This window comes from Watersipora subatra, chromosome 1 (assembly GCF_963576615.1).
Source record: "Watersipora subatra chromosome 1, tzWatSuba1.1, whole genome shotgun sequence".
NCBI lineage: Eukaryota > Metazoa > Bryozoa > Gymnolaemata > Cheilostomatida > Watersiporidae > Watersipora > Watersipora subatra.
Genome location: NC_088708.1, coordinates 16,789,819 through 16,813,162, shown reverse-complemented (window position 1 = coordinate 16,813,162; position 23,344 = coordinate 16,789,819). Strand labels below are relative to the sequence as shown.

Sequence of the window (23,344 nt, the reverse complement as noted above, 5' to 3'; positions counted from 1 at the left end):
ATTACATAATATGCATTATATATAAATCACTTCTCCATACTATCTCTTTGTTTATAACACTTAGTTGAGGATCTGACTTGACATTCACAATCATTTCCAACATAAAGTGTTTGAAATTACAGATCTTTGAATATACGCAACATAAATTGAAAATAATAAAAATTGATTGAAGTGAATTAATTTAAACTATATCTATTGTCTGTAAGTTAAAGCAAGTTACACCCATTATCTCTATCTCTATTCACTGATTTTACTGGTTATGACTTTTTTAATTAATTCTTGCAAACGTTTACAAAAAGGTTATATAAGCCCTTTTTTAAAGTTTTATATAATGTATTTGTAATGTTTTATTTAATTACTTGAAATAATTCTCCTTCATTTTGGGCTGTGAAATAAATGAAACAAAATACAATTTAATCCTATATAAAAGTTTGCAAACATACGTAATAATGCATCAACTTTCTAATTTTGTAATAGAGCAGACAATTGTGAAGTTACCCGTATTTGATGGATCTATGTCTATGGTATTGATGCCAACAGTGGCTGACTTGTAGTAGTTGAACTGGTGTACACCCCCATCTTGAGCGTTAAAACCCATATAAATAGAGCGGAGCTGATAGAGGGACATCAGTGTGATGCCTCCTGTTGGATAGATGAATATGGCATATGTCCGCATGCCATTCGTTACGATCACACACTGGTAGTACACAGCCTGTAACGGAAACATTTGACATTCATATCTCCTTAACATGATCATAGAATCACATGGCATTCTTCCATAATTTTATATTCACATATGATACAAGTACATTGTAGCACAGTACCATAAAAGAATTAACAAGTTCGTACTCATACATAGATGATACGGTATACACTGTAGTATTCTAGCAAGAGCAGTTAGTAAATATTATATAACTCTAAAAACTAATTTTATTAATGTGTATGAATACAATGACAAGCATGATAAGAATCTAAACTTGTGTTTGCTAAATATTCCATTATATTGTTTTATACAAAGCCTACATAAAACAATTTTTTTAATCATTTTTTGGTATTGCTTAAAAACAGTGTCTGTGAGTAAATTGTATGAATCATAAAATAATTAAATAAAAACGTGTTTTTAACAGGTTTGAGAAAACAATTTTATATCGAGCATACTGAGTTGAAACATTATATGATGGGAGGTGCATGTATATATAAGGGAGAAAAAGGCTAAAACACGCATGTAATTTGCATGAATTACATCGTTGTTTTGTTGTCTGTTCAATGTTTATGAAGTGTAATCGAGTACCTCTGACTTTTAGAGGTACAGCATCAAAAATACAAAAAATATCTTTTTATTAGAGCACACAATTTATTTGGTTTTTATAAATGCTTTCACATTAGCATTAACACAACATTTCTTTATGAAAAGTATATGCATTACACGAACGATATTTTATACATTAACTATATTATTATTGGATTAAAAAAATAGATAGAATATAAGTATATACAATCTACTTAAACTTGAAAGAAATTGTTGTTTAATACATATAAATTATGATGCTCACTTCTCTATATTGGTAGAAGACAGCTGGGTTAGGCACTGTATTTTTCCATGAGATAACCATGGCAAACTTGGGATGAAATGCCAGAGCGAGTTCTCTGTACTTTTCATAGCTTCCCAAAAGTATCTGGATTTGGTTGAGTGCAGTCTCTGCCTCTTTTTGTGCAGCCAAGTTGGAATCTATCTGGTTATATAAGCTGACTTTCAACTCTGATTTGCTGTAACAGCAGTACCAAAAGCTTGATTACTATTAGGTGTGAAACTGGACTAGCTCAAGGGTAAATCACACCATGTTAACTAGTCACACGAAAGAATCCTTCACAGCTAGTATATATACAGTTAACTGTGTACTCTATGAGTATACACTGGTAGTATATCTACAGTTAACTGTGTACTCTATGAGTATACACTGGTAGTATATCTACAGTTAGCTGTGTACTCTATGAGTATATACTGGTAGTATATCTACAGTTAGCTGTGTACTCTATGAGTATACACTGGTAGTATATTTACAGTTAGCTGTGTACTCTCTGAGTATATACTGGTAGTATATATGCAGTGTATCTGTGTATTCTCTGTGTATACACTGGTATTATATCTACAGTGCAGCTGTGTATACACTGGTATTATATCTACAGCGTAGCTGTGTATTTTCTGTGTATACACTGGTAGCACAGATACAGTGTAGCGGTAAATTTTCTGAGTGTATCCTGGTGGTACATATATATTGTATCTGTGTATTCTGTGTATATATTGATTGTACATCTACAATTTAGCTGAATTGATAGCATATATGCACTGTATACACTGTATTATACCCCGCAGGTGTGTATTACATGTAAAAACTTGCACAAGACTGAGAAACTTCAGAAGCCAAGCAGTTATACCAGCTGCACCCATTTATGAAATACACAGCAATCACTCTGAAGGAACACAACCTTTTAGCTGCCCTTTAGGGGCATACATCAACCCAGCCATAGAGTTATATATGAAAGCGATTAGTGGAAGCATGGCTCATAAAAATACCATATTCTAGGGACCAGTACCATATATAATAATATACTATCTAACACGAAATGCAACCCATTTACCCGTTGTTGAAGGACTGATGGGAGCTCATAGTAATATTTTTACAAAAACTGACATGCCAAAATCTAGCCTTATACAGTGTGTTTGAAACCTTCCCAAAGACCATCAGGTGGATATTTGATGGCGCGAGCAACTTTGCCGAACAACCAAAGCTTTCAGAAAGGAAGTGCAAAATCAAGCATACTTCTGCAAACAAACAGTTGTCACATCATAGCAATTATACCTACTTGCTCAGACCTATTATTGCTCTGTGACTGTAATTAACAGACAAACAGACATGACAAATAGACATGACAAATAGATATGACAAACAGATATGACAAACAGATATAACAAACAGATATGACAAACAGATATGACAAACAGATGTGACAAACAGATGTGACAAACAGATGTGACAGACAGACTGACATGACACAACCAGTACAGAATACTTTACATTATACATTGTTGTTAGTTCAAAATTATCGAGGAGATATTGCAAGATTTTAGATGGACAATCCAAAGTTTAGGTGATAACATGGCTGAAAGATGAAAAAACAGATAAACAACAAGAGAAGTGGTGAGAAAAGATAAAAATGATAAATGGAACAGCAATAAAGTGTAAAGTTCTATTAATAAGCTCAAGAGACAAATAAACAGAGGTATTAAAAGAATTGAAAAATTAATAACGTGAGTGGAGAGCAGTTCAAAATTGCTTATGAAGTTCTGCTTATTATATAAAAATTTCATCATAAAATAGTTTATATTATTTAAGGATTTTAAAAATGAACAGTAAAACTGTATGAAAAAGGCCCACTTCATTTTATTTTGTTGTGAGAAAATTAAGAGCTACACCTTTACTCAAGTTTTATAATACTGGTTATAGCAGTAAGCAGCTCTTACAGGCTCTAAATAAATTACATTTACATGTACATATATTCAGTAATGTTTTATAAAGTCTTACATATCAAGCATATATAAAATATAAACAGCGATACGACTCCTACGAAAAACTATTTGACAAAATGTTTAATGCTTTTTCTCGAAAAGTATGTTGATGTTTTTGATGTTCTATGTTTCTATTGAAAGCTCATTTAAAAAGCTAAAGACAGTAAGAGTTTATAGGTACCTGTTATATACTGGGCTAATGCCTCCGTTCACTCGAAGGTCCTGACGAAACCAGAATGGAGCGAGAAGTGGTTCATTGACAGTTTCAAGATTCTTGGGTACACGACCAACATATGACTTCCCAAATGACACAACTCCATTGGTAGAAACCTGCAAATTGGAATAGCTACAACACCTCACCTAGTCGAGATGCCAGGTAGTCGAGTCTTTTAAAATTTTATAGTTATTACAAATGCTGCCAAGATAGTCATACGTATGAGTATGTGAGTATTCAACTTTTGTTGGAAGATATAACACACAAAAACAGAATTTGTAATGAAAGTTTAAAACTTTTTCTAAACTATGGCTGTGTCAATTCTTTAAGCATTAATAATGGCTTAAAATTTTGTTAGATCGCTTACCCAGACTTCACGGAAATGCTGCCCTCCATATGGGAGACCGTTGGGCAGCACATCTGCTGGAACTCTCACCAAAAAGGTCTGATCAGCAACCTGAGTGTAAACCAGCGAGTTAGGCGAATCTCCAACCATTTTTATATCTGCAAAGCAACTAGCCTTAGATACTAAACTTACAAAATGCTGATAGTAAAATATAATTTCAAAAAAAACATTTTGGCCACAAGAAAATCTAATTTTAACGCATTTCCAGGTTGCGAGCCATCTTACCAGCTTAAGCATAACTTAGGCAGATGACGTTATCAGCAATCAAAGAAATCCATTTACGCCACTCCATTATTTACAGATTACATCAATTTTCAGGAGCTAAAGAAGATTAGTAAACCAGAGTGACACACTGCAGGTAGCCAAGTGTTTATTTTAATATCAGTTACATCTATGCTGACGGCTTTCATTGCAATCTGTTACGTAAGGCAAAGGTTGAAGGTCAAAATTGTAGATGCGTCGGTCACGACTTACTGCTCACTTCGGTCTTTCATGAGAAGCATTATTATCATCGTTAATATAATTATTAGCTCTTTCTTTGTGCAAAATACTAGTCGGCAACTTGAAAAATACAGAGGCTGCGACAGCAAAATGCACAAACAAGTTAATAGCTCATCCAGTCAAAACGGAGTGTTTAGTATGCTGTCAACTTTTAGTGGGTCTCCATTTTTGTTTTGATTTTTTACTTAGCACGAATGGCGACAGCTGACAGCTGACAGCATACAAAACAATCTAACAAAACTGCCTCGACTACCTTTGCAATCCGAAGCAGAGAGGGAACCAGTTTCATCTGTAACCTGACCACTTGGACAGAGAATACAACTCTCGGTACCCCAGTCTGACTTGTAAGTGCCAACCGGACAGTCTTCACAGTTGTCGGCAATAGCCTGCTTTCCAGGCTCGCAGGTTCCTGGAATCAAAATACACATAATTAAAATCAACCTGCTTTACAATAATAAAGAAATTGATTTTGTTAACCGATATTTAGGGTTATCCTTTGCATTATCTCGTGCTGGTTTTTAAAATATAAACATCTTTTTTACAAACGTTTACGTCAAGTTTCTGTTTTATCATTTTCATTAAAACACACCTATGTACAAAACTAAATATTAAAACCCTTAAATTTATTAGAGACTTGCAACGGCAACATTCAACAGGCTATATAAATGGAAATAGAGCTACACTAACTTTACGTCTCACGATACAATAAAATGACTTACGGCTGCAAGTTATACCATCTCCGATGTAATTCTCAGTGCACACACAGCCTGATGGTGTGCATTCGCTGTTTTCTGAACATTCAAGTGTCTCTATGCTTATCTGGTTGGTGAGGACACACGTGAAGTTCCTTGTGCACAAGTTATCTACCCACCACTCTGCTACCTTAGAATATAACACCGATATATCATCTTGTGTTTTAGCAGCTGATCACAATAACAAGAACAAACTTAATAAGAAATAAACATTATAGAAAATTAATAACAATTAACAAATTAATAACTAATGTATAATTTATAATTGCTGAAAAGGCACATGACTTAATGTTAAGAATTGTTTATGATATCGTTTTTACAATTGTACATATACTGTATAAGAATACTTGTACCACTGTGGACAAAGCTAGTTTGATATTAGACTAGATAGATATGCTAATGTGAGCATATACGTTTAATATGTCTATATCTAATATGTAGCATACACTTGTATGTGAATATATGCTACACTATTAGATGTTAAAAAGCTAATTAATGAGAAGTAGAGCTGAAAAGTTGGTTTAGACAGTTTCAATACTCACAGGCTATTACTACTGCTACTATCACTAGCTGGATTCAGACAGATGAAACCAACCAATAAGATTTACAGAAACTCATTTCATATTGAAAGAATCTTTTTTTTAAACAGACTTTGGTTATTATGCCATAAAACTTCATAAATGTTTTGACAAATGCCACCTTTTTAGGAAAGGCTTTTTTTCTTTCAAACCTAATAAGTATCATACAGAGAGGCAGTATGTTGTGCTGTAGTAAATAAGGCAGAGAGCTGTTAACTCACCTTGTAGTACTCTCCAGTGTTGCCGTCAGAGCACCCGCAGTAGCTGCTTGGTACACATGCGTCTCCTTCCTTCCACTCGTCAAATCCACAAACACACCCGTCGATGCCTGTCGCGTCGCATCGGTCAGCAGCTAGCCCACACACATTAGGGCAATATGGACCATTCTGGCTGTAGGTTCCACTCGAGCAAGTGATCACTAACAAGTAAGTAACAGCTATGTTCAGGGCCAAAGTTGTTTTACAACATGGGCAGGAAATACTAGAACATATGACTTTTATTAGACATTCATGATTACCAGATAGGCTGTTGGTATACTTAAAGTCAACGACTCGAACGTCGAACGACTCGAACGACGAATGACTCCAACGACGAATGACTCCAACGACGAACGTCGAACAGCGAACGACCCAAACGTCGAACGACTCCAACGTCGAACGACTCCAACGTCGAACGACTCCAACGTCGAACGACTCCAACGTCGAACGACTCCAACGTCGAACGACTCCAACGTCGAACGACTCCAACGTCGAACGACTCCAACGTCGAACGACTCCAACGTCGAACGACTCCAACGTCGAACGACTCCAACGTCGAACGACTCCAACGTCGAACGACTCCAACGTCGAACGACTCCAACGTCGAACGACTCCAACGTCGAACGACTCCAACGTCGAACGACTCCAACGTCGAACGACTCCAACGTCGAACGACTCCAACGTCGAACGACTCCAACGTCGAACGACTCCAACGTCGAACAACTCCAACGTCGAATGACTCAAACGCCAAACGACTTGAACGTCTCAAACGCCGAATGACTTGAACGTCTCAAACGTCGAACGACTCCAACGACTCGAACGTAGAACGTCTTGAAGGTCGAACGACTCAAACGTCAAACGACTCAAACGTCAAACGACTCAAACGTCAAACGACTCAAACGTCAAACGACTCAAACGTCAAACGACTCAAACGTCAAACGACTCAAACGTCAAACGACTCAAACGTCAAACGACTCAAACGTCAAACGACTTAAAAGGTCGAGAAACGTAAATGGTCGAGAAACGTAAATGGTCGCGAAACGTAAATGGTCGCGAAACGTAAATGGTCGCGAAACGTAAATGGTCGCGAAACGTAAATGGTCGCGAAACGTAAATGGTCGCGAAACGTAAATGGTCGCGAAACGTAAATGGTCGCGAAACTTAGATGGTCGCGAAACTTAGATGGTCGCGAAACTTAGATGGTCGCGAAACTTAGATGGTCGCGAAACTTAGATGGTCGCGAAACTTAGATGGTCGCGAAACTAATCAGCCGCAAAACTTAGCGGTCGTATAACTTAATGGTAGTTTGACTGAGAGGTCATGTGACTTACATGTCCGGTATTCCGTTCTCCATCCATCATCAACAGTGTAGTTAAAGGTGTTGCAGAGCATCACAAACACTTCTGCTATAGAATTGATAGCTTCCTTTGCCATGGCCTCATTTCGCACGCAAATTGCTAGAAAATTTAAGAGAAGGCTAAATTTAAGGCTAAATTGTTTTCACAGTCATAACTGCAACAACAATTCTCATATAACCATGAACAAGCTGATCCGCAGCCGCTAGCAAAATTGGATAAGAAGCATCTGTTAACTTTGTTTTATCTTGTTACAATTATTATTCTACTTCTAACTAATTACCGCTGTTGTCTTCACAACCACTTGAAGTCATCTCACTGTCTGATGCCATCAGGTAGTTCTCGCAATAGTCATACTTGCAGAGATCAAAAAATGTTGCTGCCAACTCAGGCCGTTCCGTCACACACTTGCTGACACCCTGGTACCCGCTGCCTTCGTACAGCCCGCACATGTCTCCAGAGTTAATGACCATTTCTTCTTCAGGCACATTAGCGCAGACAGATGGTATAAAGGGAAGCACCTGCCCGCTATCAGGTCTACAAATAAAACATCTAGCCTTCACGAAAGTGTAGTCTTTGATATTTTGATTACATTCAAAAACCAGATCTTTTTTAAAGCTTGTGAAAAAAATCTTCCCAAGTCTACTATTTAATGTGTTGTCTTGTTTGCAAATTGTTTGCATAATTAAATAAAGTAATTTAAAAAACGTTTTTTTTCAAACCATAAATTTTAATTAACGAAGATTTGTTTCCGATTTATACCATATTGATGTTACCACACAGTTACTCCTACCAAAGGTACTCAGATAGTTTATAGTTTGTTAGTTACTAGCAGCTATAGTAGAAGTACTATATATAGCTTTAGACCCTAAATCTGTCACTATAGTGTTTGAAGTAAACTAACCAGGTAGGTTAATGTACATTTTGTTTTAAAGATCATGAATGGTGAAAATGAGGACTCTTGTGTCAAGTCTTGCATACTCAGGAATAACTAAGTACGTAGCACTAGTAAAACCGCTTTTCAATTTTTAGAGCTGCATGTAGTATTCTACCACTGCAATCCAATGTTAGAGCGCCTTTTGCGTGTCAAAAGCTGTATTGTTATATGAAGCACTTGTTTGTACATGTCGAAATGAATGAAATTCATAGTTGGCTCTTCACTTTCCCAGTTAGCATATTTGCCTTTTGATTTATAAGTTATAAAATTTCAATATTGAACAAACATCTTATGCATATGCACTCTGAAATTTCCTATTTGCATAATGACTATATATTGCATGTTTGGGATTCACATCATCCGCATTATTAGAAAAGTTCTTACATGTGACCTTTTGAACCTTTTATAAACTATATAGAAACAACCAGTCTATAAGCTTTGATGCTAATTTCTCAAAAATTTGTATATATACAGAGCAGTTAAAGTGAGTGAACATAGATTGATGAGCAATCAATAATAGATTCCCGAAAGATTAGTTTATTTAAGTGATTAGGTCCATAGGATAAGTATCCAGATATCTGCTGAGCTTTTGATAAGAAAAGCCTTGTTCACTTTCATGCTGTTACAAGTCCGAGAGAAATATGAGCTCTAAGTTTTTTAAAACCAGTTACACTCTTTCTTAACATTGCTGACATGCGAAGTAAAGTGCAGATATTTGACATCACGCCGCACTTATGTATTTCCAACCTATAGAAAAATTAACATATCACCGGCAATATGCTAATTAAAATTAATAAAGCAAATGTGAAGACTTCTTGTTTTATGTACTTTTAACTTGCTATCAGCTGAATACTCTGAAGAAACAGACTGAGTTAAACACACAGATCTTTAAAAGTGTGACTGGTGATTTCTATTTACAATGGTAAAATATAGAACAGTTATCCACCAAATTCAAATTTAAGCAACAGGCTGGTTATACCTGACTGCAATGGTCCACTGTTCATCAAGTTATGTTTTACAATGTTATTCCAAGAAATGCAAGTGAATGCATGGAAGTCAAAGTAGCTGAAAAAAGAAATCGAGGTGAGTATTTTATAACATTTTTATATTATTATTATGTTATATATTATATTATGATTATACAATCTTTTAACTAGTGATTAATTTGTATGCAGAGCACTTTGTTATCGAACTACCAACCTTGTACGCTAAATGTTATATAGTTTGATTCTCTGCTTGATTCACATAAAACTTACGTGAATCCGGTTGTAGTCACCATATTACATAACATTAGCAAAGTAGCAATTTAAATGAAAAAGCTTGTAGGGTGAATTCACAACAATTTTGACTTGGGTTTATGTAAATAGATTGGCAGTAAGGAGATTATAAACTACACACATTAGACAAACTTCCGCTCATGGGAAGCACTTTAGTAAAATACTCATGATGAATCACAGGCTGAATGTAAAACTGAAGGAAAACTTTCATTGTCAGGTTTTGTATAAAAACTGCTCGTACAAATAGTTGTACTTGATGTCAGATGACCTGCCGTTACTAACTACATGTACTGCGCTAACACAAAGACAGTGCATCTGAGAAAAATTAAAAGTAATGTTTTACACTCAATATTTCTTTCAACCTACTAGCAAAAATACCAAAATTAAAATTTAACATATTTATGTGATCTCCTTATTAAGCGCTTATGTAAGAATTTACATACTGGTCAAAGAAAAGAAAAATATCCATTGATGGATTGGTTTGTAAATGATCTACAAGTAACAAGCTGACTGCTTTATAAATCTCAGCAAAAGTGATGGGGAGCAGCTTAGCCTGTGTACCATACTGCTAATGCAAGGAGTACTAAAACTGATAGAAACTAAGCACCGCGACTATAGAGGACAAGTTTAGGAGAAAATGGTAAAACACAGCCATAGCTGCGATGAGAAAACGAGAGAAGACAATTCACTCACGGTACTAGATATGACTGAGCGATTCGTGAGCCCCTCGTGTAGATGTTCTCAGTAGATACATCCTCTCCTGTTGCTGTCCTTAAGTCATCTGTCGGCTGGTCGTTGTAGTTGCCACACAGACCACAAACTTTGGTCTTATACGAGCTTGGTATGGTGAGAGTGACGAGGCCAACCCTAGTTACTGACACCCTAATCAAGGTGTTGGCCACTTGTATCGCTATCTCACGACCCCGAGTGCCGTAGTACACCATTAGGTTGCTGTTGCTCGTGAGCATGGCATCGGCTATATCATCACCATTTACCTAACGAATAGTCAATATCATACCAGTAATTCGTACCTCGACTCAAAATTCAAATTTGAATGAGAAACTCTTCAATGCGTGAAGGTATTAGAAGAATTTGTTGCTTCTTGCATTTAGATTAAAGGTTAACGACCATTTTTACAAGAGAAATTCAGCAGGTTAAAAGAGACCTTAACTTCAAGGTTTCCTCTAGCCTAGTAGGCTTTTATCAGCTCACTAGGTTTTGTTACTAACTTAGTTGGTTTCTACCAAATAAATATGTTTCTACTAGCCTGGTATGTTTAAAAATCGATTATTATTATGATTATTATTATTTTTGAAAATCGATTATTAAAAATGTCAAGAAATGTCATTTTTTTCCATTTCTGAATTTGAGGTGTTCTAGATGAGACAATATGATATTTTACCAAACTATGTGAAGGATATAAAATTTGGTAATAATTCCTGCTCCATGGTGATGCAATCCCCAAACTGTAAACTTTCTGACAAGCACAAATATGCCGTTGTCTGTTTTTAATATTTCACCAGTATTTCAAAAAACATTTAGATTTCTAACTTGTTGCATGTTAATATACTTATATTACAGAAAATCAGTTTTACATATTTAAGCCCCACGCTTCTATCTTTACTAAATAATTAAAATCTTTTGACAACAATGTGAATAGAATGAATAGAGGGAAGCACTTACTGATGCCGTCTGGTCGGTACAGATCATAGCGATGTCTGCCTTGTATACCAGCTTGACACATTTTACTTGGGAAGCCGAGTCAACATTAAAATATTTGTGTTCATTGAGAATAGAAATGTCAAACGCTGCCTGAACCTGCACTGCCGGTGGACAAGTTCTTGCAAGAGTCAGCTCCAAGTCAGTATTAAAATCTATGCGCTGTTTATCAAATGTAAACACATGTTGGGTACCAAACACGTAGCAGCTGGCATCCTCTGACAAAACTCTTGAAACTACAAAATAATGGTTAAAAATTTAGGAGAAAATAGATTTTTTCTACAACAATACTCAAAACATTAGCTTCTGTTTTTAAGAACTATAGTTCAATTTTATATTATTTGATAAACCTTAAAATATTTTCCTTTTTTTGCATGTTTGTTACATTGAATCATATAAATAATAAACCCTTTATATTATATCTATGCATTATGCATGGTTTATTATATTGAGTAATAAAAATGTCTTAAAATGTCAGCAGAATAAGTAAGTATGAATATGCAAAGAAATAATTTTTTGAGAATCCGTAATCTGTTGGACAATGCGCGACAGCATTCTTTGAACAACTTATTTGTGTATTACCTCCGCTTAACTCAGATTTAGTCAGTTTAGTTTATGACCTTGAAATGCTTGTAGTTTGAATTAAGAATTTAATATGATTCTGTCAGTAGCATTTTAACTGCTGCGTAAATTAAATAATGATAAAATGAATACATTTTTAAAATAAAACAGTTATTTTCTACAACGATTAGTTTCGGTATATTCAACAATTGCAACACTATGTTTATTCTCAAGTATCAGATGCTCTATGCAGCAACGTTCTGTCTTAAATATTTTAGCTTGTTCAACTCTAAAAATATTAAGTGCGTTGGTATTTTATTCACAAGTTGCTTCATACGTCAAACGTATGATTAAAACAACATTTCCATAAAAGTGATGACTTATATAAATGAATTTTTGGCCACCCTTCAAATGAAACTGTGTGTGTAAATTACAGCTTGTAGACTGCGCATGGAGGGTGTGTTTAGGCCGTAGCTGGTAGGCTAGGGGTGTATGTAGAGCATAGTTTGTCAACTGTAGATAGCGGTGCGCAATGTTGACCTAAGTTCAAATACACACTGAGGATAGAAGCTAGAGGCTTGGCAAACAAGAAACCACAAATTGATAGAGAAGATAAGAAATGCTTATTATTTCTACTCTGCACTTGACTATTAGCAGTTTGTTGCTTTCAGAGTTGGTTTAATTAAAACAACTGACTCTCTCGCTATTAGACATCGATTAAGTATTTTACAAGCTAGTAAATTTTGACGTTTATGAAGAATGCTTGGCAGTGTTACTCTTCTGACGTAATAAATAAAGAAAAAGTCGTTGCAGTTTTGGTTTCAACCGATATAATTGTTGGTAGAGGGAATGTGAATGAGCATATTAGTTGCAATGTTCTCAGCGTATGAAATGACAGCCGTTAAGTAAATAAATGGTAATTGTTTTATGAATACAGATATTTGCCGACGGAACTTTGGCGAATAATAACAAGTGGTTTTACCCACAAAAGAAGAGCTTTCCACTAAGGCAGTGCATACAAACTCTAAGAGTATCAAATAGTGTCCTGATTTATCTGTTTATGGTATGTGACACTCGGTATGTGAGTTGGATGCTAAGGTCATCTCATTGTTTCTAGCTGGTCTAGTAATCGCTCTTTTCGCCTCATAAAAACTATATAAGAAAACCAAAGTAAAAGAAACGACATATATATATATTATAAACAGAATTATTGGAAAAAGGATTTAACAGATTTCATATTGTTGTATCATTTCAAGCAAGAAGCATCTCGTTTACCAACTAAAAATTAAAAACGCATTCAATGGGAAATTAGCACATCTATATATAAATCATAAAGTTTGTCATCTGTCTGTTGTCCGTCTGTCATTCCCTGTCTGTCCAGCTAAAGCTATTAAAATCTTAGAATGAAGGATCTGCCTAGTGCTAAATGAACTCATGAAGATTGCAATCACAAGATTGCAAACAAGTGCATCTACCACAAGGCTACGCCGTTCTTACCATATACGGTGTACCCTTTTCCCGATTGCCCAGGCTAAATTAGATATTAATTAATAACACAGTGCGCCCACGAGTTGCAATGCCTATGGGATAAGACTTTTTTGCCTTAATTTATGAAACACTATGCTTTTTTTGTCCTCGCCATACTAGAGTGAATTTGTTTTCCGCCATATAGTATCAATAAAAATTTTTCTAGAAATTAAAATTTGATGGTTGGTGTATTGATTACAACAAAATAACAAAAGGGTCACTATGCTATTCGCCAAATACCTTCTATAAGTGTTATTCATTAAACAAATATTTGCAAACAGATAAATGACAAAATTTTAACTAAAACATTGAAGTTTAGTAAAATACATACTAAAACTTCCTTTAAGTATCTGTTTAGTGAGCTAAATTCATTTACGTTACATTCAGCGTTTATGTTACAAAGGTAAGAAGGTCTTGTCTCGAAGGTAAGAACTCCCCAAGGTACATGCTGCACATAGCGCATTGTAATGTTACATTTTCTTGCAGATCATCACAAATAAATACTCTAAAGTTATTGTAGGTAACTATAAATTATAGTTACTAAGGTTAACATATTGTTTTGTTACTATCTTTACCAGGAAGTGATTGCATTAGATAATTTCTATGAGTTTCTATACCACCCTGTGCAATATTTTCAACTTATGATGCCTACACTGAATTTGAGTAAAATCATACAATTCTATACTGAATAATTTTTCATTGTAATTGTAGCAAAACAGACTATTTTTAGCCATTACTTACTAATGATTTCACTTTTACATTTAAGCACCTTTACAGTTTTATTCTTCCTTCTAATTTGTTTCAACGAAACATTTCTTCCATGATATGAAATTTAAAAGTTACAGTTGTTAGAAAAAGTTTGAAAACCTTTACAGTTGTTTTCGTTTTCTTTTAATTTATTTGAACTGCACAAAAACACTTTTCTCATGATTAGAAGTTTGAAATTAGAATGGTAAATGTTGCATATGCTAAATAAAAATATATTTTCTCTCCAAAGACCTTTTTATTACCCAAGCAACTCCGAGCATTCAGCTAGTTCCTTTATATTCTTACTGGAATAAAATGGTTGTGAACTACTTATTCTGAGATGTATTAAACAAAATGTAATAATATCTTTGTATGATTTTACTAGGCTTCAAACTTGAATTTGTTGGCCAATTAGTATTAATAGTTATCAAATACATTCAACTCCGTACTTTTTATCTGTGCTCAACAAGGTTGGCAGTGAAGAACTGCTAAAACATTGTGGATGCTGAAACTCTGATGCAAAAGATCTCCTCTACTTTGTTATTAAACAATTGCTCCTGTTAGACATCCAACTGTAATTTTTTACTTATCACAAGTAATTTTTACAGTTCATCATAGCAGTTGTACTAATTGTTGTGTGCTCTTCTGATATCATCGTGAAAACCGTTATGCTGTTATAAGAATTATTCATTAGGCTGATCGATTAATACGAATTTCAAATCAGATATCAAGAAATTTTCAACGTGAACCAATTTTATCAAGTTTTTCTAATCTCATTATTACCTACATTATTATGCAACTCAAAAATATAGTAAATCAATAATTCTTTATGACAAATAAACTGTGAAACATATCACAGGTAAAAGACTGACATCAGGAACCAGGATTAGTGCGAATTTGTACCCTACAATATTTCGCTTCCGTAAAACTTACAACATGAAATTAGTTACAAAAAACAATTGGACACAACTTCTAGGCTTCTAGTGCAACTAGGTTATGACTAATATTTGTGTTGTACAAAAATATCATTTGAGGTTACAGCGAACCTTTAAATCTAAGAATGGTCTAGATATATTTACCAGGTGGCAGGTGTCATAGAATTTACTCAATGGACATACCTGAGAAAAGTGAGAGAATCGTAAAGACAGTCAGCAGTAACTCTCCCAAGCAATGGGCACCCATTGCTGATGCTGCGGTGAATGTTCTCCAGAAGGCTGTATAGCCAAGAGGTACGTACGGCGAGTAGATTTTGCAAGAGCGGTGTAAGCTTTCAGCTATAGCTAATTTACGAATAATCAGTTACTGTTTAGAAAGTGTTTCATGCACCCGCCTAAGCTCCACCCTTCTCTCGTATGCTCCGAGTAAACACTCTAAAAAGGCTAAACTCTACCCAAATAGCTTAACCGTGATAGCTGCGTATAGCTTTACATGTAATACCTTTGTTCAGTCCGGCCATAGAACTGAATGACGAAAAGCACTTTTTCAATGATGTGTCAAGGCCTTGTCAATTATCCTCACTAATCCTAGGGTGTTGTAAGAAAGCCCAGAATATTTACTGGTAATTTAACCGGCATGAAACTTTAAACACCTGATTGAAGGTAGAATCTTCAATCAGGCGTTTCAGACAATTCAAAATAATGCTTGTTGAATTATTTCATGATATGTATCAATACTGTTAAACTGAACGAATGGAAAGCTTGATACGCAGCAAGGTACATCATGTTGACAGCTTATTTTTTATCTTAATAAGTCCAAATTTGTCATGGTGTGTGTCTGTCTGTTAGTCTGCGTGAATGCTGTGCATTTCCATATTTTTTGCCACTTTCATTCAAACTTCCCACACATATGCTCCGTACCTTCTACCAGGTCTCTAAAACATTTTCTTTTGAAACACCATCTGGTTCCTGAGAACCAGCTCCTCAAACACCCACCTGCAGGCTATACGATAGAAAGTGGAAGATATCTCAAGGATTGCAAGGCTTACCGCTTGTATAATAATACAACAAGAGGCAGCCGCTGAAGGATGCTCAAAACTAGAAAGATTTAGAGATGACGGCATTTAATTTTCCTGTGTTATACGAACAGGAAAATTCTTAGCGTGATATTAAAAGAAACAGCGACGTGGAATGGTAACAAAAAACTTGAAACTCGAGAAATAAACAGAAACAATCTCATGTTTTAAACTTTTCAAGATATAGATAAAAACAAGAATAGTTTTACAGCTATATTTTACTTGAATTATAATAGTTTCCAATTATATTTATGGAGATTAAAGCATCACGACAACTTGCATAAACCATGACTTGATGATATTATATTTACAGTAATACTTACAATAAGAGTAAGTAATGTAAGAGTAATAAATATCAAAAGAGTAACATGATTGGAATACTTAGATGTTTACAACAATGTAGATTATATACAAACTTAAAAAAATTTTTAAAGACAAAATAACAGTCTTGGCGAAGAGAAATATGCATCTGTTGTGCAGATTTTTGCACAAGTTAGCAAGAGGTGTGATTCCACTCATCAGATAATCCTGTCTTTAAGTACCACTTCCAGAAGCTTCCTAGAGACAGTGCTGAAAAATTGAAAGCAATTTTAAAAACTCTCTTCAATATATGATAATACAAAGAAATAGCAAAAGTGATATGACAGCATCCAGTCATCCAGCAAAGCATAAATACAAACATCATTTGGCAGTGTTCTTTGATGAAAGAGGTATGAAATAAAAAGCTGTAGTTTAACCTCATGGCATATGTTGGCACTTTGGCAGAAAATAAGAGAAACATGTTGTGAGGAGGCTGATTGACAGCGTAGCATTTGTAAAGTCGAGCACAGCTGTATGTCTCCATGGCAGTTGTTTTGCTTTTTGATCCTGCAAAAAGATATCATCAACAAATTTATACACTTGTTATTTCATTTACGCATTAATTAATTAAACTATATATTCAATACATATGATTGCAATCACATGACTCATTAGTTCACCTTTAACGGGAGGTATTAAATTTGTTTCAGTTTCATTACTAGCTATTAGCATGACTTGATGACAACACCTCCAATACATGCCAGCAATGAACTCAGCACTGCCATTCAAGTCGATCAGTGGAATGTGTGCGACGACAAGCTTCATTCTTATGGCAAAAGATTTCATGTAGGTGACCGCATTGATTTAGACAAGAATATGCAGAGAAAGGAGCAGGGAGGGAAAGAAAGGGGAGAGGAAAAAACAATGGCAGATAAAAAGGGAAGGAGGGAGGAAGAGGAGACCGAATGAGAGACATAATCAGAAAAAGAACAAAAGAGGGAAAGAGATGGGAAAGTGGAAAAAGAGGGCAAAGAGAAGGAAACAGGGAGAAAGGAATGAGACAAGAAGAGAGGGAGAAAGAGGGAAAATGAATAGGATGAATAAAGAGTGAAAAAGATAGAAAGGACAGAGAAGGATTAGGTGGGGAGAAGATGGATGGAAGAAAAAGAGGACAAAAAGAGGTGAGAGAAAAATGAGGGAAATACCAAAAACAAAGGGAAAGTGAGGGAGAGGAGAAAGAGGAAAATGGGGAGAAAGTTAGGGAGATATTGAGGGAGATATTGAGGGAATGAGAGCAAGACTGTGAAAGAGAAAGGAGAGAGAGGGATGGAAAGGGTAAAAGAGTGAGAGAGAGAGAGGAGGAAGGGCAGAGATAGCAAGAAAAAGGAACGAATAGACAATCTAGAAAAAAAATAGAGGGAAACCCCGATATAAACAGTAGAATAAAGAGAAGACAACTCACCACTGTCCAAAACCTCGAGACCACTGAAACTTGGATACATCTCAAGCACAGATAACACAAACTTCTTAAGTAGATTTCTTTTTGACTCAATGTTAGAGGAAAGTGCTAAAACACAAGTTGGTAGAAGTGTTGTATATGAACGACAGCTGTGATTTGTCCTATAACATGTAGTTCATACATATAATTTGATGTATCTGATGTATTATATATGATGTATTATATATATGTATATTTGAAATATGACGAAGAAACTCGAGGGCAATACTTGGTTGCCAATTGACTTTTCCTCCCTCTTTCTCTCTCTCATTATATTTAGTTGTATGCAGATGTGTTCATTGCAGTTTATGAAATGCTGACTGTATTTTGTGCTGGGTGTAGTAACATATTATTCTATTTTTGCATTTTCATTGCGAATTTATTTTATTTTAGAACAAATGAAATTTCTATGCTTACTTATTTTTGCACAAAAATCAGAAAAACACGATTCTAGTGTTGGAGCTGCCACAGTTACAGGGTAATGAATGCCCCAGACAGTCTGGGCCAGACTGGTTTAATTATTAATAGAGTGGTTATGAGAATATCTGTCTGCTTTGTATATTACCTTCTCTTTATATACAGTGTAAATAGTTGGAAAAATTAATTTTATGTTCTTGGAATAAATTACTATTATTTACATGTTGTAGAATAGGCGAACAATTGGGATTCCCACAATTCATTTTTGAAACAGCTATCGACAATGAATTATGGTTGGAAACTGAGACCAGACTGTAGCCTTAGAAAACCATGATTTGTGTATAGTGTATAATGCCTAATAAAGCACAATAGCTTGATTTCACCAGTAGGACTGTAGCTTTTGATATAGCAAGTAGACGACCTTCAATAGAATATAGTATGTAGGTGACCTTAAATAGAATATAGCGTGTAGACAACCTTCAACAGAATATAGTATGTACACGACTTTCAGTAGAATATAGTAAGTAGATGACCTGCAATAGAATATAGCATGTAGATGACCTTTAGTAGAATATAGCACGTAGACGACCTTCAATAGAATATAGCATGTATATGACCTTCAGTGCAATATAGTATGTAGACGACCTTCAATAGAATATAGTATGTAGACGACATTCAATAGAATATAGCATGTAGACGACATTCAATAAATTATAGCATGTAAAACTGTGATGATTTGTATAATCTGTAAGCCACAACCTATGGATTTAGCCTGTGGTGCTGAAACAGTTGTATATGGCGTGTCAGACTATAATGGATTTAACTGAACTGTTTAGAATATGCATAGAATATGCATATGTAAAAACGAGATAAGGAGACTTACCTAGCTGACTGTTATACTCATCTGGCTCTGAGGGGTAGCAACTGAGGCACTTGCTAGTCCTGTTGTTCATAAGGACAAATCTATAGATGAGTAATAGTAGTTGAAACAGTGACTATAGTGTACTTTATGATAGTAATAGTAGTTGAAACAGAGACTACGGTGTACTTAATGATAGTAATAGTAGTTGTAACAGTGACTATGGTGTACTTGATGATAGTAATAGTAGTTGTAACAGTGACTATGGTGTACTTGATGATAGTAATAGTAGTTGTAACAGTGACTATAATAGTGTACTTAATGAGAGTAATAGTAGTTGAAACAGTGACTATGGTGTACTTGATGATAGTAATAGTAGTTGTAACAGTGACTATGGTGTACTTGATGATAGTAATAGTAGTTGTAACAGTGACTATGGTGTACTTGATGATAGTAATAGTAGTTGTAACAGTGACTATGGTGTACTTGATGATAGTAATAGTAGTTGAAACAGAGACTATGGTGTACTTGATGATAGTAATAGTAGTTGAAACAGTGACTATGGTGTACTTGATGATAGTAATAGTAGTTGAAACAGTGACTATGGTGTACTTGATGATAGTAATAGTATGTAGTTGAAACAGCAAATGGCTATATTGATATAAACCTACATTACCCTGAGTTATGGTGACTTTGCTGTAACATATTATTTTAGCACTAAACCTTAATTAAAGGTTGACTTGCAACAAAATTCACATTAAAGTTATTTGGTATCAAAAGATTCACCATGTTTTACTCAGTTGTGTTGTAGGTGCCAAATATGTGGAAATGTGATTACAAGCTCTTAAAAGCTCAAAAACGAAAAGCCGCCGTAGATTGGAATCTCTTTATTTCTCTGACGTAGCCGTAAAATTTATTTATTGTCTTGTCACGTGATGTTCTCACGTGAATTGAAAGGCCAATAAAAAGCTCAATATAAAACTTATCGTAGCACTAGTTTATGACAAACACTTCGGGTTTTACCGAAGACCCCGTATCAAATATAGATGCTTGCTACTTTAGAGTTTTGTTTCGGTTTGGTCTAATCGGCAAGTCGTAATCTGATCATGTGACCCAATACTTGGCAAATAATTTCTGCAGCACTTTTCGATTATCACAAGTGACCAACAGGCTCGTCATGATTATTAGACAATGATATGTACTCCTTCAAGCTAAGGCTAAAAAATTTCGTGTCTCTAAAAATCTTTGTGGCTGCGATTAACTGTTCGTTTTTGAGCTTTTAAGAGCTTGTAATCACATTTCCACATATTTTGCACCTACAACACAACAGAGTAAGACATGGTGAATCTTTTCATATCAAATAACTGTAATGTGAATTTTGTTGCAAGTCTACCTTTAGGCTACCTAAGTAAATCATTCTTAGACTTGACAAAAAATAGCTGTGAAATAACAAAGTAAAAGGGAACTATTACAACCCACCCCAATATATTGCTGTCGACATTGATGTCTTTGGGCAAATTCCTGTCCACCGAATTCTGCACAGACTTTAGCGAATCCAAAAATGGCTGCCAAAACCTTCCGACCTGCAATCAAGGCAGCAGCTAATGATGACATCAACTATCATCTACTACAGTATTGGCTAAACGACTGAAACACAGAATAACATACTCGTGATCTCTTTTGTACAAGAGGCTAAGATCAAACCAAATACAACATAAAATTAATGTGGTACATAATGGGTGTGACAAAGGAAATTGAATGCTACAGGAGACGGCATGCCAGCCTGAATACCGTATGCAACTTAATGTGATCGGAAGAATAACGTGAAACTTTCAATCAAAAAAAATTAATTAGCAAGGAAAGGAAACTTAATTCTTAATGGAAACTCAAACTTAATAAAAAAATTTTAAAAAAATTAATTGAAAAGTAGCAATTCCAGTTGACAAAAGATTAAATATTAAGATTGTATAGTAGATGGGAAAAGAAGAGACTGTCATATCAGCCATCTGAACATTACCATCATTACAATATTATTACAATAAGCGAAGATCAAGAGTAACTGTGCCTCTAATTCAGGGGTTCCCAACCAGGGAGGATTTCGCCCCTAGAAGGGAATTTTGAATATACATGGGGGAACAGAATCGTGTCTGATTTGTAAAATTTTTAATTCATGTCTTATGGTGCCGTGTGAGTTTTGGTGTCATCATTTAACATTTTGGTTTTATCTATAACACTAGTTGCTAATAATGAGCTACTAGTCAGAACCCAGATATATGTGAACGCATCCATCTAGATTTTGATTGGATATTAAGTTAACCTAGTCATAAACCATGCCAAAGGTCATGTATTGTTGTGTGTTGTACGCGCGTTGTACAAAAATTAATAATATGTTGTTATATGTTTAGATATGCACAATAAAATGGGATTATAATTTGTATCGGTTGTTTTTAGTCATGAGCGTGGCTAAAAGTGTGTGGGGAATCAAGTTTATAGGTAGGCATAAAGGGGGAACTGAATGAAAAAGTTTGGGAACCCCTGCTCTGAATGTAATAATCAAATTTTTAAATATAAAAAACAGCTTTAGGTTACTAAAACTGCCAAAACTTTATATTTTCTTTCAAAGCATTTATTCACTATCAAACCACTGTTTCACAATTATTTCATTATTCGATATAAATGTAGTGAGAAGACAAATCCAAACAGGATACATTACTCAGGTTGGTCCCAAGCGGACCAGGAAGTGACTAAAGCAGACCTTTAGCTAATAGTAGCTGATCAGACTAGCTCTATACAAGCCTATTCAGAGTTGTTAAAAGCATTAAAATAACTGGCTGAACTGTCCTCTAAGTACGAGGGCTTTAGGAAACTGGTTCTGCAGATGAACACTGTATACAAACTATATGTCGGGCTTTGATTATCCTATAAGAATCTTGTTGAAGTTAGCACAATTAAAGATTACCTCTTTTTCAAGTTGAGCAAGACTTGGGGTTTGCCCGCACAGCAAGCATACCTCAACTCCGTCCACAAGTGTAAAGGTGACCAGTCTTTGAGCTACCTGGAAGACGGCAGATAGGTCTCTCTTACTTCACATATGATACAATTTCGATGAAATTCAAACTTAATGTATCCGCTGCTCAAACAATTGACTGTCTGTTGACACAAGGAGATAATGTTAAGTTTTCTAGGAAATGATTACAGAAAAAACTTCATATAGAAATAGCTGTCAGCAACACCCCTATTTGTTAAATATTATCTCTACTCCCTTATCATCAAAGGGAATGGTTTGGTTATGGCCTCACTAGGCCTACTCTGTAGAGCCCTACATAATTCACACTCGAGTATCACTGGGTCTGATGATAAGAGATCCTTGATGACTAGGGAAAAATACCCAACTAGTGAAAGGCCGAAAAAAATGCAAAGGTAAAATTTCTATGAGGCTTAAACCATTGACCGCTCACATAACAGTGAGATGTTTGAACCAGTGTTCGGCATGACAGAAACATTGTACTCTTAGTTAAAAATGATTATTCAATTGCTGTATTGCGCATTTCTAGGACTTCCATAAAGCGATTATCAACTGATTGCTGCGCTAGGGGAATTCGTGACCTGTTCAGTCAAGGTCATTGAGTTTTACAATTATGAGTTAGTAAGGAAATCATTTGAATTGTTAAACAGCTATGAACTGACTGCGGAGTATGAAGAGTTGTCTGGTTTGTTTGTTGCCTTATCCTTGTTAGCATAAGGCAACAAACAAACCAGACATAACAAGCATATACAGCATAACAACATAACAAACAGAATTGAGCTGTTCCGTTGTTTACTTCTGGTTATCCATACTGTCTGCAAACAAACATGTGCAT

General features: G+C 35.2%; 2 protein-coding genes across 4 annotated transcripts in view; both read right to left on the bottom strand.

Moving 5' to 3' along the window:
* Positions 1-454: 454 nt before the first annotated feature.
* Positions 455-13,912, bottom strand: LOC137405248 (zonadhesin-like). Its single transcript, XM_068091501.1, has 12 exons — positions 13,855-13,912; positions 11,529-11,800; positions 10,539-10,840; positions 7,915-8,168; positions 7,608-7,733; positions 6,237-6,437; positions 5,409-5,567; positions 4,943-5,098; positions 4,150-4,286; positions 3,750-3,898; positions 1,554-1,767; positions 455-712 (listed from the first exon to the last, which is right to left on the bottom strand). Exons 1-12 carry the CDS (start codon positions 13,910-13,912, stop codon positions 455-457), a joined length of 2,286 nt encoding a protein of 761 aa, XP_067947602.1.
* Positions 13,913-16,638: 2,726 nt separating this feature from the next.
* The window catches only part of LOC137407242 (protein fuzzy homolog), a 32,916-nt gene continuing 26,210 nt past the window's right edge, over positions 16,639-23,344 (bottom strand). For all 3 annotated transcript variants that reach the window (XM_068093850.1, XM_068093858.1, XM_068093862.1), the window contains exons 7-12: positions 22,444-22,539; positions 20,964-21,067; positions 19,509-19,588; positions 18,173-18,277; positions 17,148-17,277; positions 16,639-16,980 (exon numbers count right to left, since the gene is read on the bottom strand). In XM_068093850.1, the coding sequence (XP_067949951.1) occupies positions 16,929-16,980; positions 17,148-17,277; positions 18,173-18,277; positions 19,509-19,588; positions 20,964-21,067; positions 22,444-22,539 (567 nt within the window). In that variant the 3' untranslated portion in view covers positions 16,639-16,928. The remainder of the gene's footprint in view (positions 16,981-17,147; positions 17,278-18,172; positions 18,278-19,508; positions 19,589-20,963; positions 21,068-22,443; positions 22,540-23,344) is intronic.

Bases quoted from the DNA above. Each gene is read 5' to 3' on its own strand.
- LOC137405248 (XM_068091501.1), bottom strand. From the start codon at position 13,912: ATGAATAACACTTATAGAAGGTATTTGGCGAATAGCATAGTGACCCTT. The intron at 10,841-11,528 runs GTAAGTGCTTCC...ACTATTCGTTAG, and splicing joins GTACCGACCAGACGGCATCA to GTAAATGGTGATGATATAGC. The intron at 5,099-5,408 runs GTAAGTCATTTT...TTTTGATTCCAG, and splicing joins AGATGGTATAACTTGCAGCC to GAACCTGCGAGCCTGGAAAG.